General features: G+C 38.2%; 1 protein-coding gene across 2 annotated transcripts in view; it reads right to left on the bottom strand.

The window, feature by feature from the left end:
- The window catches only part of LOC306870366 (kremen protein 1-like), a 61,409-nt gene that overhangs the window by 33,079 nt on the left and 14,301 nt on the right, over positions 1-14,029 (bottom strand). For both annotated transcript variants that reach the window (XM_079417599.1, XM_079417598.1), the window contains exon 2: positions 1-11. This exon is cut by the window's left edge and continues 152 nt beyond it. In XM_079417599.1, coding sequence (XP_079273725.1) covers positions 1-11 — 11 coding nt within the window. The remainder of the gene's footprint in view (positions 12-14,029) is intronic.

Below are 14,029 nucleotides of genomic sequence, written 5' to 3'. Positions count from 1 at the left end.
TGTATAACACTCTGAGAGACATGAGAGAAAAAATCCTTTTAATCCAAATGTTCAGACGTAAATGCAACACGTTTTATCCAGAAAACTGTGGGTAGCAAGTAGAAACTGACAAAAATATTCAGAAAACTTCTTACATAATTTGATAGAGATCAATTTATTATGATTTTATAGAAACAATTCGGAAAATACAGTATGTTGGCAGACATTGCGGTTATGGTAATCTTTTGAGTTTGACACTCAAATTGTCGTAATCAGATGTTAGTGCATCTGTTAGCATGCGAGTCATGACGCTGCGGGAAAGGGGTGCGGGTGAATAATTATAACGGAAGAAATAAATCAATTATGATTCAGGTTAGTGATTCCAAAATTACATTTGTTTGGTATGACCTGTCTGCAAACTAATTCCATAAGCGTGCCACACTCAAGTTCAAAGACGATATTGTCACTAAACCCCTAGCAAAAAGCTAAACTGCAAAAAGGAACAAAAATTCTGGACGGCATATGGACCTTTTTCTCAACCAAAAACAACAGAGACCCATGACTTATGCACATTCAAAATAAACAAGAGGGTAACTATTCCATCAAAGGGTATCTGCTGGTATTTCTAAGCTCCAGACTTCAAAGCATTTCATTTGGACTGAGTTCTGGTTTGAATGATGGAAGATGGTATGTGGCGAGAGCGTGGATTTAAACCCTGGCTTTCATATGTGAGGTACCTCAAAATCTGATAACATCTCCATTCTGATCTACTCTCCAAGATCTCCAAAAGCCAACAAAATGAAAATGTGCAAAAATAGCATCTCATATGAATAATAATAATATTAAGTAACCTAGATTTTCCATTTCCATTATTATGCGGCCATGATGTTCTGGATGGTTGCTTCCTAAAAGCCAAGTCAAAATTAAGAGCCCAAATTCTTGTCCCCAGATATTCTACACTTGAAAAATCAAGGGGAGTCACAGAAGAACATTTTTCTTAGTATAAAGAACATTTAAAAAATCTAAAAGAACCTTTTTCTACTAGAAAGAACCCTTTGAATAATTGAAGGGTTCCATGGGTGTTAAAGATTCATTATAAAATGACAATAAAGAACTTTTGTTTTTAAGAGTTTATGGACATTTTCACTCATTTTATACGAATATACTTAAAGGGGTCATCGAATGCAAAATTCAATTTTCAAGTTGTTTGAATTCTAAATAAATAAATGTGTGTTGGAAGTGTGTGTACACATCCATCCTATAATGATAAAAATCCACCCAGTGGTTTTTTTTTAAATCCCTGTTTTAAAATCCCCTTTCTCAAATCAGGCTGTTCTGAGATTCCTGTCAGAATTACGTAGTTCTGTACAGACCCCTCCCACGATATTTGATTGACAAGACCGTCTGAGTGAGCTGAGTGAGCTGAGAGCTGTCCACCATTGTGTCGACTCCGGTGCAGGGGAGGACAATATGTCTCAGATTAAGCGACTGAGGTGTTTAGATGTTGGATGTAATAATGAATATAGCAGTCGTCATTTACTCACGACATCTGAGCCGCTGAAGACACAGAGGATTAACGTTACTTTCACTTTGAAGTGAATGCGCAGATCCCCGACCTTAGTGATCCAGCTTTATCTACAGAAGAAGTGAGTAAAAGGGTTTTTATGAATCTTTGCAAATCGCCTTTCCTAATAATGTGCTAGTTAGCCAGTATCGCAGCTGAAGTTTGGTATGCTCCATAGATATACTGTATATACATAGATGCCTCATTATCGACTGTTTCTATGGGCTGCGATACGTAAGCCATCTGCCATTTTTGGAACGATCTTTGAGTGCATTTACTGTGTGCGTCTTCAACAGAAAGTTATACACTATCTTTGAATATTCATTGATTATTATGGTGAATGCGAGATGGCTGACAACATATCTGGAGCGGTCGAATAGGAATCTACACATATCTATGGTCTGCTCGTCACTCCACAGATAAGAGGGGCGGAGTCAGCAGAGCTCACTAGCATTTAAAGCAACATGGACTAGAACAGCGTGCTGAAAACAGAGCTGATTTTGACAGGGTAAAGAAGGGTTTTTACACTACCATTGAGAAATTTTTAACCAAAGTATGTTATAGCCTTTTCATTGAGACCCTAAAGCAGCGGTCGGCAAGTAAGTCTGGCATCGGGCCAAAAAAAAAAACACCACTAAATGGCGGGCCAGAACATAATCAAAGGATAATTTAAGATAGGCTATTAATTGATGAAAAATGCAAGCAGAATTGCCTGTGACTGACTGTTACAGTGTATTTTGTAACTGGTAGTGAGCTGTTACTCTGTGTAAAATCCTGCGACAGTCATTAAGAAAAAGCCACATTTGTGTGGCGGTGTCCGATCAGAGTATGTGAGCGGAGTGGAGCGTCAACAATTTCCCCTCCGCGCTCCAAGCATTTAATATTCACTCCGCTCCCGCTCCACTCCACGCTCACTGATATCAGAAACACCGCTCCGCGTCTAAAGTATTTCAGTATGTTTGAAATATCCCAGTTCTATGGAAGTCCGTTTCTGCCACTGAATAAAAAATAAAAAAGGTTATTGCGACTCTTTATCTCACAATTCTTTTTTTTTATTTTTATAAATGTTTAATATTTTATATAAACTCGCAATTCTGAGAATATATCAGTCTTTCCCCCCCCTCAAAACTGGAGGGTTTAAAAGCTATAAAGTCGAGTTATAAAGTCAGAATAGCGAGTTAAAGTCCAGTTTTGAGGAGGGGGGGGGGGGGGGGCTGATATGTTCTCAGAATTGTGAGTTTATATCACGTAATTCTGAGAAAAAGAAAAGTCTGCTGTCAGATGAAAATATTCCAAAGGAACAAATAAATTCCTTGAGAAATATAACTTCCCGCTCATGTCCACTGCAGTCATCATAGCCTTCACATTCTTTCTGATTTGAGTGATCCTTTTCGATCTAGCTAAATGTGTCTAACATGTGAATTCTTGCTAAATATGCAGTTTTATTACGGGTCGTTGGCATGACTTGTACTCGTGATGGAGCGGTGATGGAGCGCTCTTGGAGCGAGTGAAAACCATGACACTCCGACTTTTAAAAAATCCGCTCCTCGCTCCATTCAAAATCACACCGCTCCACTCACATACTCTGATTGTGAGTAACTGTTGCTGTCATGACAGATCTATTTCAGAACCAGCCGCTATCAAAATATTCTGGCTACGGACGCGGGACAGATATTATTGCTGGCAGGGCACTTTTGGCCCACGGGCCGCCTGTTGCCGACCACTGCCCTAAAGAATCATATCAACTTGTATAAAATGGGCATCTGATGACCCCTTTAACAAATGATTGAAGTATTGCCGATATTTCCAGTGTTTTGGAGCACAGGGAAGATTCAGAGATAATAAGCCTCTGTTTTCCATGCAGAGATGTCTAGATGTACAACTGATGTGGGTCAAGCATTTCCTTCAGGGAATGAGTAGGGCATCATGTAACAAATAAAAAACCCACACAGCTTCCCTAAACAAATTTCCTGAACACCATTAATCAAATGCAATTAACATACCTCAGGCAGGACCGCCTCAAATGAGTGCTCACCGATAATCATTTTAATTTGTGTGAGGCTTGCTCGCCTCAAAAAGGGCAAATGCTTTCCGGTGGCTGGCTCTGAAAAAGGCACATTTGAGCAAACGGACGTAGGGTGCAGCAACATATGTGGTAGGGCATTTGCGCTGTTGCTCACACAACCGAAACAGTTGTATCCAATCAGAAAATACAGCCCTAAAAGCCGCAAAACACTTGGACAGTGTCCAGGCAGCACTGTGGAAGTCATGCTCGCTGGAATCAAGAAGAAAGAAAACCAGGCCTCATTAAAACGTGAAATCACAGGCTTTGCTTTTTGGGTGTCATGTAGATTTTAATTAAAGTCATGCAGGTGGCAAGACTCAGAAACAACCCCTGGGACAAGAATACTGTTTGGTTTCTGGAATTACGATGACCATAATGTTTTTTTTTGTTTTTAACTAAACAGTCTGTATGGTCTCAATATTAACATGTGGTTTGCTCACCTTGTATGAATTGATATGTGCACAACTTATTATTTTGGGACATATTTATTCATTTATTTGACCAAAGCAAACAAACAAAAACTTTAAAAGCATAATGTGATCATTTAAAATAAGTGTTTTATTATTTAGTGTCACTTTTAAACATTTTATGTTTCCTTGTTGAATAAAAGTACTCATTCATATATATATATATATATATATATATATATATATATATATATATATATATATATATATATATCATATATCACAGTATAGTCTTTTTTTCTCTAAAGATTCAACAAAAAAAATTTTTTATATTTTAAATAAACATATATATAGGTGATACATATTTGGTTAATTAAGTTATTTAAATCTTTTATAAATTAAAGTTACTCTTAATTAATTTGACTGTTTTTCTTTTTATTTGTAACTTAATGGAGGCAAACCAAAAATAAATATGGCTGTTCAAAACAAATAAGTCATTTTTGCAGAAAATTAAAGCAATAAAAATGCAAATTCAGTGAATATTTAAATATTCAATTAAATTAAATATATATTTTTAATATGTATATATATATTATTTTTTTGTGTCCGTGTGTTGGTTGGGAAAATGGAAAAGTGCAGTCAGGATATTCTTTAAGAAAGTCTTACAGAATAAATTATGGGACAATATGACAGTGTAAATGATGACTATTCCTTTACGACAACTTTATGGCAACGTTCATCCAGACACACTTGCAGTGACGGGCTTAGGCAGCAGATTGACATTCATAAAGGATGGCAATAAATAATGCCTGACTGGATGGTGTTGTCATTCCGTCAGGAGTCGGCCGACGTAAAGCTCAGGGAGTTTACAGCACACTGGAGAGTCACACATCTCCCAGAGCAATCATGATTTCCTCCTTGTAATCTTGGACAGAGTTACTGCCTGCCAAACATGCATTACTAATGGGATGGACGTCCTTCATACACACTCTCTGCACAACATAGGACTCATTATTCTTATTTATGCTCACCTGCAGAAGGCAAAAGTCACCGGAAGAGCAACTTTGCTGCCTCTGTGATGAGAAATAACTCTCTGCTGCATATCGCAGTTACATCGGGCCACAAGCCGGCAGATATCTTGCTGCTGTGGCTAACCTCGGCAGAAAAGGTTTCCAGACGGGATGGCTGAAATAAGAAGGGCCAGAGGAAGGGTAGCAATTAGCAGCAGCTTAACTTGATGTGGTCGGGAGCCATCGTTAAGTTGCGGCAGTGTAGGGAAGCAGTGAGTAGACTGGGAAGAACCAGATAAGAAGGTCCATCATCGAGATGAATGGGTAGTCAAAACCCAGTGTGGGTTGCTGAGCGACGTTCAAAGAACATCTTTTTTTTGTGGAAAAAACGTGATCATTTGCACTTGTAGGTTCCTGAGGATGAGCTTTCCCCCCTCATCTAGCCATAATCACATTACCTCCAATCGTTCCCCACTCCGTCATCAAGTTTCCCCCTGTATCGCCATGTGATGCCTTTGTTGTGGTTGGATCACAGGCCTTGATGGGAAACAGAGTCTCGGCCGCATGAAAGAGCAAATGGAAAAAGAAAACTATAAAATGCAAGTACATCAACAGAAAAAGAAGCTCGGAACAGGAGGAAGGGAGGAACCGCCCCACAGAGCCAGAAACAAGAGGGTCTTAAAAAAAAATGGACAGAAGTGGATTATGCACACAGAGTTAGCTACCCTGTTATTATATGTGAAAGTTGTTAATTGCTTCCTTATTGAGTTTGCAGATGTGCTCATCTTTGTAAGGAACAGAGAACGACTATATAGCAAAGTGATCATATTTATTAAAAAAATAAAATAAATAGACTAAATATGTTGTGTCTGTGACAGCTGAAGGCACCAGGATTCAGCAGGGACACAATTCTCAATTAAATGCAGCAGAAGTGCTGGAGGAGAATACAAATAGTCAATTCTTTCTTATTAAAGCAACAGTTCTCCCCAAAAATGAAAACTGTCATTTACTCGCCCTAATATAATTTCTAACTTTCTTTAATTTGTGGAACAAGTGTAGCTGAATACCTTAAAACAGTGGCTGGGATCCACTAGGGGGCCTCAGCAAACTCCTAAAGCCCCGTTCAGACTACACAATATGTTTTGTCGGTTACGACAGTATGCGATTTTGACTCATGTCATGTCAGACTATACGATGCTACCCGAGCATGCATCGCATGCCGTCATTAACGACGTGCATGATGTCATTGGACAAGACAGAAGGTGCTATGAGCGTAAACAAACAATGGCTGGCAAACAGGGTGTTTTGCCCTGTCTTGTCATCAGAAAAGACCAAAAAAGAAAGAAAACCTGACAATGGACACAAATCTGGATGACATGAAGATTATGGTATGGACTGTCAAAGAGAACTGAGGTAAAATAGTTTTTATTTTACCATTTTTCACTCAGTAGTCCCTCATCAGAAATGCAGGAGTATTGTTGCCGTAGCTCCACGAACATTTCCTCCATTGTAAAAATGACACCTAGCAAGACCGATGCCATTGTCTCTCTTTCATTTCGACATGTTTGAAAGCTTGTTCAAAGGCGCTTCTGTGCTCCTATTGGCCAGTGTCACAGATGTGATGGAACTTGTCGTGTATACAGCGGATTTTTTTTTAACATGCTAGTCTTTCTGTGTTGACGTCGTGAAGTGTCGCAGAGGTGTCGTGTACTATGACACACTAATCGAGATGAAACAATTGAATCGTGCGTCCTGACGCCCCTTCTCATTTATAAAACCCCACGACCCCCTACATCAAGCAGATCGTGGCAAAATCGGCTAAAATCGTGTAGTCTGAACGGGGCTTAAAGAAGCCTCCAGATGACTTAAAATCATTTGAAATAATAAACAAACATTCAAATAAGCCAAAAGAACTTGTTCTTACCCCCTCAACAACTGTGTTTGAAAAACCTGGATATATGAAGAAGCCTAATTTTATAAATCTGATTTCTAGACCTATTGGAATCCTTATAAATAATAACAAACAACTGGAAAAGTGATGGGCCTTGTGTTACTAAAATTAGTAAAATGTGAAATAAAAAAAATACTATTTATAAGAAATATAAAAAAAGCACATAAAATTACTGAAACTTTCAAATGAAAACTGAAATATAAAAATAATACTAAATTAATGGATACATAGTATATAAAGAACACTAAAATAACACTTAAGGAAAAGAGCAGTCTAATTAATTTAAATCAATTTTATATTATGTTCCACAGAGATTTTGGATGACATGAGGGTGAGTAAATGATTTTGGGGTGAACTAACTTCAGCTTTATAGCTGTTTAGTTAAAAAAGTAAAATAGATTTAAGATGTCAAAATCTTTCTGTGGTTATTTGCATATTAAAGTCTTGCAGGTATAGGCTCTGTGTCTTGATGATTATAATGCACTGGGAGGGAGGTGAGGTAATTCAACAGGACACTGTGCTTCCTTTGGGTCTCGTTCTGTGTCACACTGAATGGAGTGAAGAGACAATTGCAGAGGCTAAAACAATTTCTCACTCCGACTAGCTTTAGCCAGCCCTGGGCTCGGCTGAGAAAGTGGCAGGCCTATGAGACAAGCAGAGAAAATGATTATGTATAAAAGTGACAGTGCCAAACCATCTGCTCATCCGCCACATCATATGAAACACTCACCGAGTCTGTCTGCCTCAGGGGATGCGCTTTCAAAACGAGCCAACAACAACTGGACAAACTTCAACAACAAATAACCACTTTAGGTCTGGATACAGAAGCCTCTCGACTATATTATCAAAAGCAGATCCCATTAAGAGAACATGATTTGAAGAGATGTATGTGTCATGATGCATCGCGGCTGACATGGCCCCACCAAGGTGGCCTGATAGAGTACCTAAAAATGTTCTGACAGGATTGGAAAAAAACATGCCTAATGCAAATGATAAACTCCAAGTAGCCATGTAATCATGCATAGTTTTGATAAAATAAGTAGGTTTATTTACATCCACAGTGTTCTGGCACAAATGGTCACTTGGTAGAAGCTATACAGCCAAAGTAGACAGTTGCCAACAATGGCATTGTGCATGCATGGCAAGAAATAAACTACACAAGGTTAAAAAAATAAAGAAAAATAGATTAATAAAAAATACTATCTTCAAACGAAATATTGCCACGAGTGGCCATTTTTCTGTTAAGATTTCTGTTTGGCTGGTGTCAGAAGCGGGACTTTTATTTTGACATCACTGAGAACTTATTTGATAAACATTTAATGCAACTTTAGTGAATCCATCTGTAAGACTTTCTTATTATATGTGCATAGACTGCATAAATATGCCACAGTCTGTCCGTCTTTATTTGGGAAAAATTCTATAAGAGGATTACAGAATCAAGAAGTTCCTATCAAAACTGTCAACTATCAATTTGATTGATTTTAAAACTATTTATTTCTAAGTGCACAAAGTGACATGCATGTGTTATTTACTATTTTTAAATGAAATGGCCCTCTTAGTGTGAAGACCAAAGAGTGTAAAGACCATCGACTCTACCGGGCTAGGACACCGGCAAAGGATCGCTTTTCATTTTTTTTTTTATTTTATTTTTTTTTCCCTTTTTATGTTTACTATTGAAATGTTGTTGTATGCATTTGTCAATTTTATTTAAATGGGTGTGTATAGAGTGTTAACTTTTAGTTTTAGTTACTTTTTCTTATTTGTAAGTCACTTTGGATAAAAGCGTCTGCTAAATGACTAAAAGTAAAAGTAAAGTAAATAGCACACTATATAGGTCTATATCAGCTTTATGTCGGCTAACTGCCACCCTGCTCTCTAAGATGTCAGCACCAGCCATCAAAAAATAAATAAAAATCCATATCATTTTGTACAGCATAACTTCATAGACCTAAATCAAAATCAGTACAGGACAACTGGTGAACTACCTTTACCTAGAGCTAATAACTTCATAACTAAAATTAAGTAGCACCTTCCCAAGTAGTTTTCATTCACAAAACCCCAAACTTCAGCAGGACATCCAGTAAAATCAAGCAGGTTCAGAACTGCAGCATCTCAGCGGTGCTCTTCAACATTAACCTGGTTGAACCTTCTCTAACCTCTCCATAACTCTCTTATGCACTGCACATGATTCAATCCTGTTCCCTTTAATGGGATAAGTGAGCAGTGTGTGCTGCCATGCACTGCTTTTGAAGAATATAAATAGAATAAAAAACGCCTTAAGGCAGCCAACAATTTTAAGGCAATTTTGCTTGTTGCAACTTTCCTGGAAGGTGAGAATTAATTTAAACAGTCTTTATTAGAGGTTGGAAAGGCATATGGTTTAAGGGGATAGTTCACCAAAATAATCACCCTAATATCATTCCAAACCTGTATGACGTTCATTCTTCAAAAACAAAAACATCTGAAACATTGTCCTAGCTACTCTTTTCCAAAGCAAATGAGTTATATGGATGTTTATATAAATTGCATGAAAACAGCGACTAACAGAAAAATAAAGTCATGCATGTCTGGAATCATTACGAGAGAGAGTAAATGATTTCTGGACGAACTGTTCCTTGAATGTAAAAACGCCACAAGAGCTTCTCAGAGAAAAAAATAAGCCAAATGGATGCATATGAGTTGGCTCTGGCTGATGAATAATACAGGTCTTGAATGAGCAGTCAAAGAGGTTTAGCTGGTGTGCTGGCCAACACACACAAGTGCCTGACACTGTGAAATTGTTATTTCATGCGTAGACATCCTCTCTTGCAGCGGGAATCCTCCAACGCTACATCTGGGCCCGCAGAGTCCAGCTGAATGAAAACTGTGACAGAATCCACAAGGCTTAGCTGCAATATTTCATCTTCACATTTCGTACGGAGAACAAAAGCTTCATGGGCTGCGACGTGAAAGTGGGACCACAAGAGGTCTAACTTAGCACACTAACTTAGCACACGCCACTGACACCACCTCAAACCGACCCTGACAGGAAAGTAAACAACGGGGGAATATCACAGATGAAAGCAGAGAAAAAATGTAACATTGTACAGTGATGGAATCACATAATACCATGGTAATGTCATGCAGTATATACCACAGTCCATTTTCATATATTGTACTATGGTATTTATGTCCAAAAACATGGTATTACTGTGGCATCAAGTAAGGCTGGGTGGTATGACTGTTTTGAGGTTTTTGTTTGTAACTCAGTTGTTATAAAATATGAAACAGTATTTATACTGATGTCAGCGTTATGTATTTGTTATGAACAATCATAGTTTCCCCCCATCAAGTTCCAAACAAAAATAAAAAATTATCAAATCAAAAACGTGTACTAAATCACTCAAGTAGCCAAAAGGTAGATATTACTATGTGTTTCTTTATTATTGTCAGTCATCTGTCGTGTGTGTCATGTGTTCCCGCCTCATGTTTCCATATTTGGTTTGTTTCCTGTCCTTGTTAAATGTAATCATTGGTTAATTCTTGTCCAGCCGTGTTCGTCTCATTATCTATTATTTACCTGTGTATATTAGTCCTGTCTGTTCAGTTAGATTTCGTCTGGTCTACTCGTTATCCCCGGTGTTCTTGTCTGTGTCAGCCCTGCCTTGTCTTGATGTCTTCATTAAAGACTGTAATTATTTGAGTTACATCCTCGGCTGCGTGTTCCTTGTTCCTCCTAATTCCTCTCTAGTAATTTTTATAATCATGTGACACTGAAGACTGGAGTAACAGCTGCTGAAAACACAGTTTTGCAATCACAGAATAATATCTTGGTATTCTTCTGTAAAAGTTGTAATAAGGAAAGAGTAGTTGATTAGTTGAGGTCTAAAAGCTTCAAAATGAGTTTGTTTGGGTCAGATACATCTGAAATGATAAAGCACAAGTTTCGGCAATACACAAAAGAGAAAGAAAGCGAACTAAACAAAGAAGGAATGGTCTTATTGCCATCCTTCTCTCCTCAAGTGCCCCAATTTTCCCCACAAATTGAGTTGAGTTGACCTTGTGAGGTAACAGCTGGTTTAATTTACATTTCCTTTTGTCATGGAGGGGGTCACAAAGCCAAGACTCGTAAAATTAACAGCAAAACAAAGAGATAGCGCCCACGCTAGGGTCATGTTCACTTTCCAAAACTGCTCAAGCCAGCCTTTGAAGTGCAACCCTAACTGCCAAATGAGCCTGCATATAAACACACAACGGGAATCTGAGACATGTGTGGGTTGTGTAAGCCTGTACTAATGTACACCGGAGAGCTAAAATATGCCGTATAACTCGTCAGCTTTATCAAAGCTTGTAGATAGTTGCGGTCCAAACGTCCTGAACTGACACCGGTGTTGAGATCCCTCGTATCCTAGCTCAGTATCCGCACATCTCAGCATGAGCAGGATTTTCAAAGCCGTGATAATAAACACGACTCTCTAACACTAAAGTTAGTGGCAGCATGTGGGTGTATTCTTATTGTATAAAAGCATGCTTGAGTAAAACAACTCCTACGAAAGCTAGCATACAGAGACCTCTGATATAGACAATGTGGCAGAAAAACATGCATGAATTAGTTTCTTCCCACAGCATTCCTCCCTTTTCAGCATCATCCTCTGTCTCTGCCTCTTGTTCTCCCCATCCATTCATGGAAAGAGTGAAAGAAAGCTGTAGACTGCCGTCATATTGTAGGATTTGTCTGGGAGGACACTAGAGCTCATTGTTCCCACAGGACCTCATAATGCTTGTGTCATTTGCACGCTCTCTCTTACATCAAGACCTCTCAATGGATATCCGCCCACAGATCCTTGATTATTTTAAGCGCTATTACCAAAGAAACCCCTTCGTCTGGAGTTCAAGGACACAATTCTGGAACTAGAAGGAAGCTACTAGAATTATTCACTTAGATTCTAGACTTTCTATTGCAGTGAATTTAGATGTATTACATGGTCATATGATCATTTATTGATATAACAGTTACATGAAGTATATAGGCGGCAAAATTAATGCATTCTAAAAACACGGATTCGTTTAAGAATGAAACAAGTGTTTTTAAGAGTGAATCATTGATTCATTTACTCAATCGAATCAGTTACACAAGGTGTCCTCTCTGTGCTGATAATCACACACCTTCAAACACTACAAGCAACATTCCTTTCATTCAAATGATCATTAAAAGGGCAGATTATCAATTAATGAAGATTTGTTTGAATGCAGTTCCTTCCATAATATTGTGTTATGACCTCAAAACGCTTTTACCATGATGTATGATTTGTCCGCTTTTCAGCATTTTGACATGCATCGCTTAATTAGCTCCTTATGTATGGCTTTTCAGATGTAGTAAACTTGCTCGGAAGCTCACCTGGTAAAGCACTGCACAGATGAGCTACGAGTCCTGTGAAACACAAGTCATGATAAAAGAGTTCAAAACTTGTAGAAGCAAGCTAATATGGAATAGCTGCTTCAGGTTATGCGTTTTATCGCAGGTTTGCGTCACTATCAGTTACGTTTAGCGTAAGGTTTAATAAAGGTGGTACGTTATTTTCAAATTTGATATGTGCAACAACCATAATAAAGCATTGCCTTATTCATGTTTATCTGTTTTGAATAAACTCATTGGACATTTCACTTTGTAATCTGCATGAACCAACTCAATATAATTTTGCAGAAATCTCATCACAAGCACGTTTTCCAGTGAGCCTGGGTTGATACTTAAATTTGCATTATGTTTATATAGCATATTAGCATTAAATATTTCAAAAGATTAAAGACAATGGGATTTTTCATGACTTAAGTGTAAAACACAGGCTACATCTCCAACTTTGCCCTTCTGCGCAGCATTACAACACCCACATGGCCCTTAAAAATATTTAGAGCATGATTTATAACGGGGTGAAGCATATGTTTAAGCTGTTAGCAAGAGAGAAAACAACTGAGACGATCAATAATCAGTGCTGTCAGCTATAGATTCTGCTTAAACTCTGAGACTCAATTATTATAAGATTATCAGCCAATGTTCTCTGGCAAAGGCTGAACAGCCAAAACTGGGTTACTAGATCAAGGTTTTATGCATAATTCAAATCGGGACGGTGTCAAATCAGAATTGGTTAACTTTGAGAAATGAGACATGACTATGTTACCACATCTCTCCTCTGATGGGAGCGCAGTTGAATTATAGAAACGCAAGCCGCCCTGACTGCCTTTCGCACAGGCTTTAGGTTTGGCCAGAACAGAGCAAAGCTGGATCAAAGTTTGGATCCACTTGCCTGCAACACCTCAAAGACCTGTGTTGTATTTTATTACACATGCACACATGAACTCACACCTGTTTCGGATCGCCCTGTTTTTGCTCAGGTTTATTGGTATGGCAAGAATGTTAATTATATGTGGTTTTAGGCAGGCAGACATGTGTCGGGTGATTTGAAGGGCATGTGTGTGCAACGTTAGACCCTCTGATACTGAGAAACAGTGATTACAGGCCACACCACAGCACAGTTTCTGTCTCATGTTACTTTAGGCCAAACAAGCCCAACACACAGAAATACTACAGAACAGCACTGTTCTTCACTGTTTTTGGTAACTGTCTTCAAAGAACATGTACATATAATCAATGGTTAAATCAATCAAGGGTATATAAACAGACGTATACTTCATTCCTTCCCTAAACTCCACAATTTTGTCCAAGAGAATTTGAGCTTGAGTCTAGTTGCATGAATTACAGGCAACAGGCCACACCTGTCTATCTTTCAACAGCCCTCACATACATACACCCTTACATCCAACTTTGATATATACCACTGCACTGAATTAATATCAAATTTTACCACTGCATTTACATGCCACTCTATAAGGTACTTCAAAAAATAAAAAAAAAAGGAGAGAAAAAACATTATGTTGCATGTGGATAAAATAACAGCACTAAAATTGTACCGTGCCAAGAAAAGCTTTGTAATACCATGGTATTAGATATTAAGATTATTCAAAACTCATATACTGATGAACTGACTAGTTGGTGGGATGTCAGACATTAATCAGACA

This window comes from Barbus barbus (assembly GCF_936440315.1).
Source record: "Barbus barbus genome assembly, chromosome: 5".
NCBI lineage: Eukaryota > Metazoa > Chordata > Actinopteri > Cypriniformes > Cyprinidae > Barbus > Barbus barbus.
This window is presented reverse-complemented; position numbering and strand designations above follow the sequence as displayed.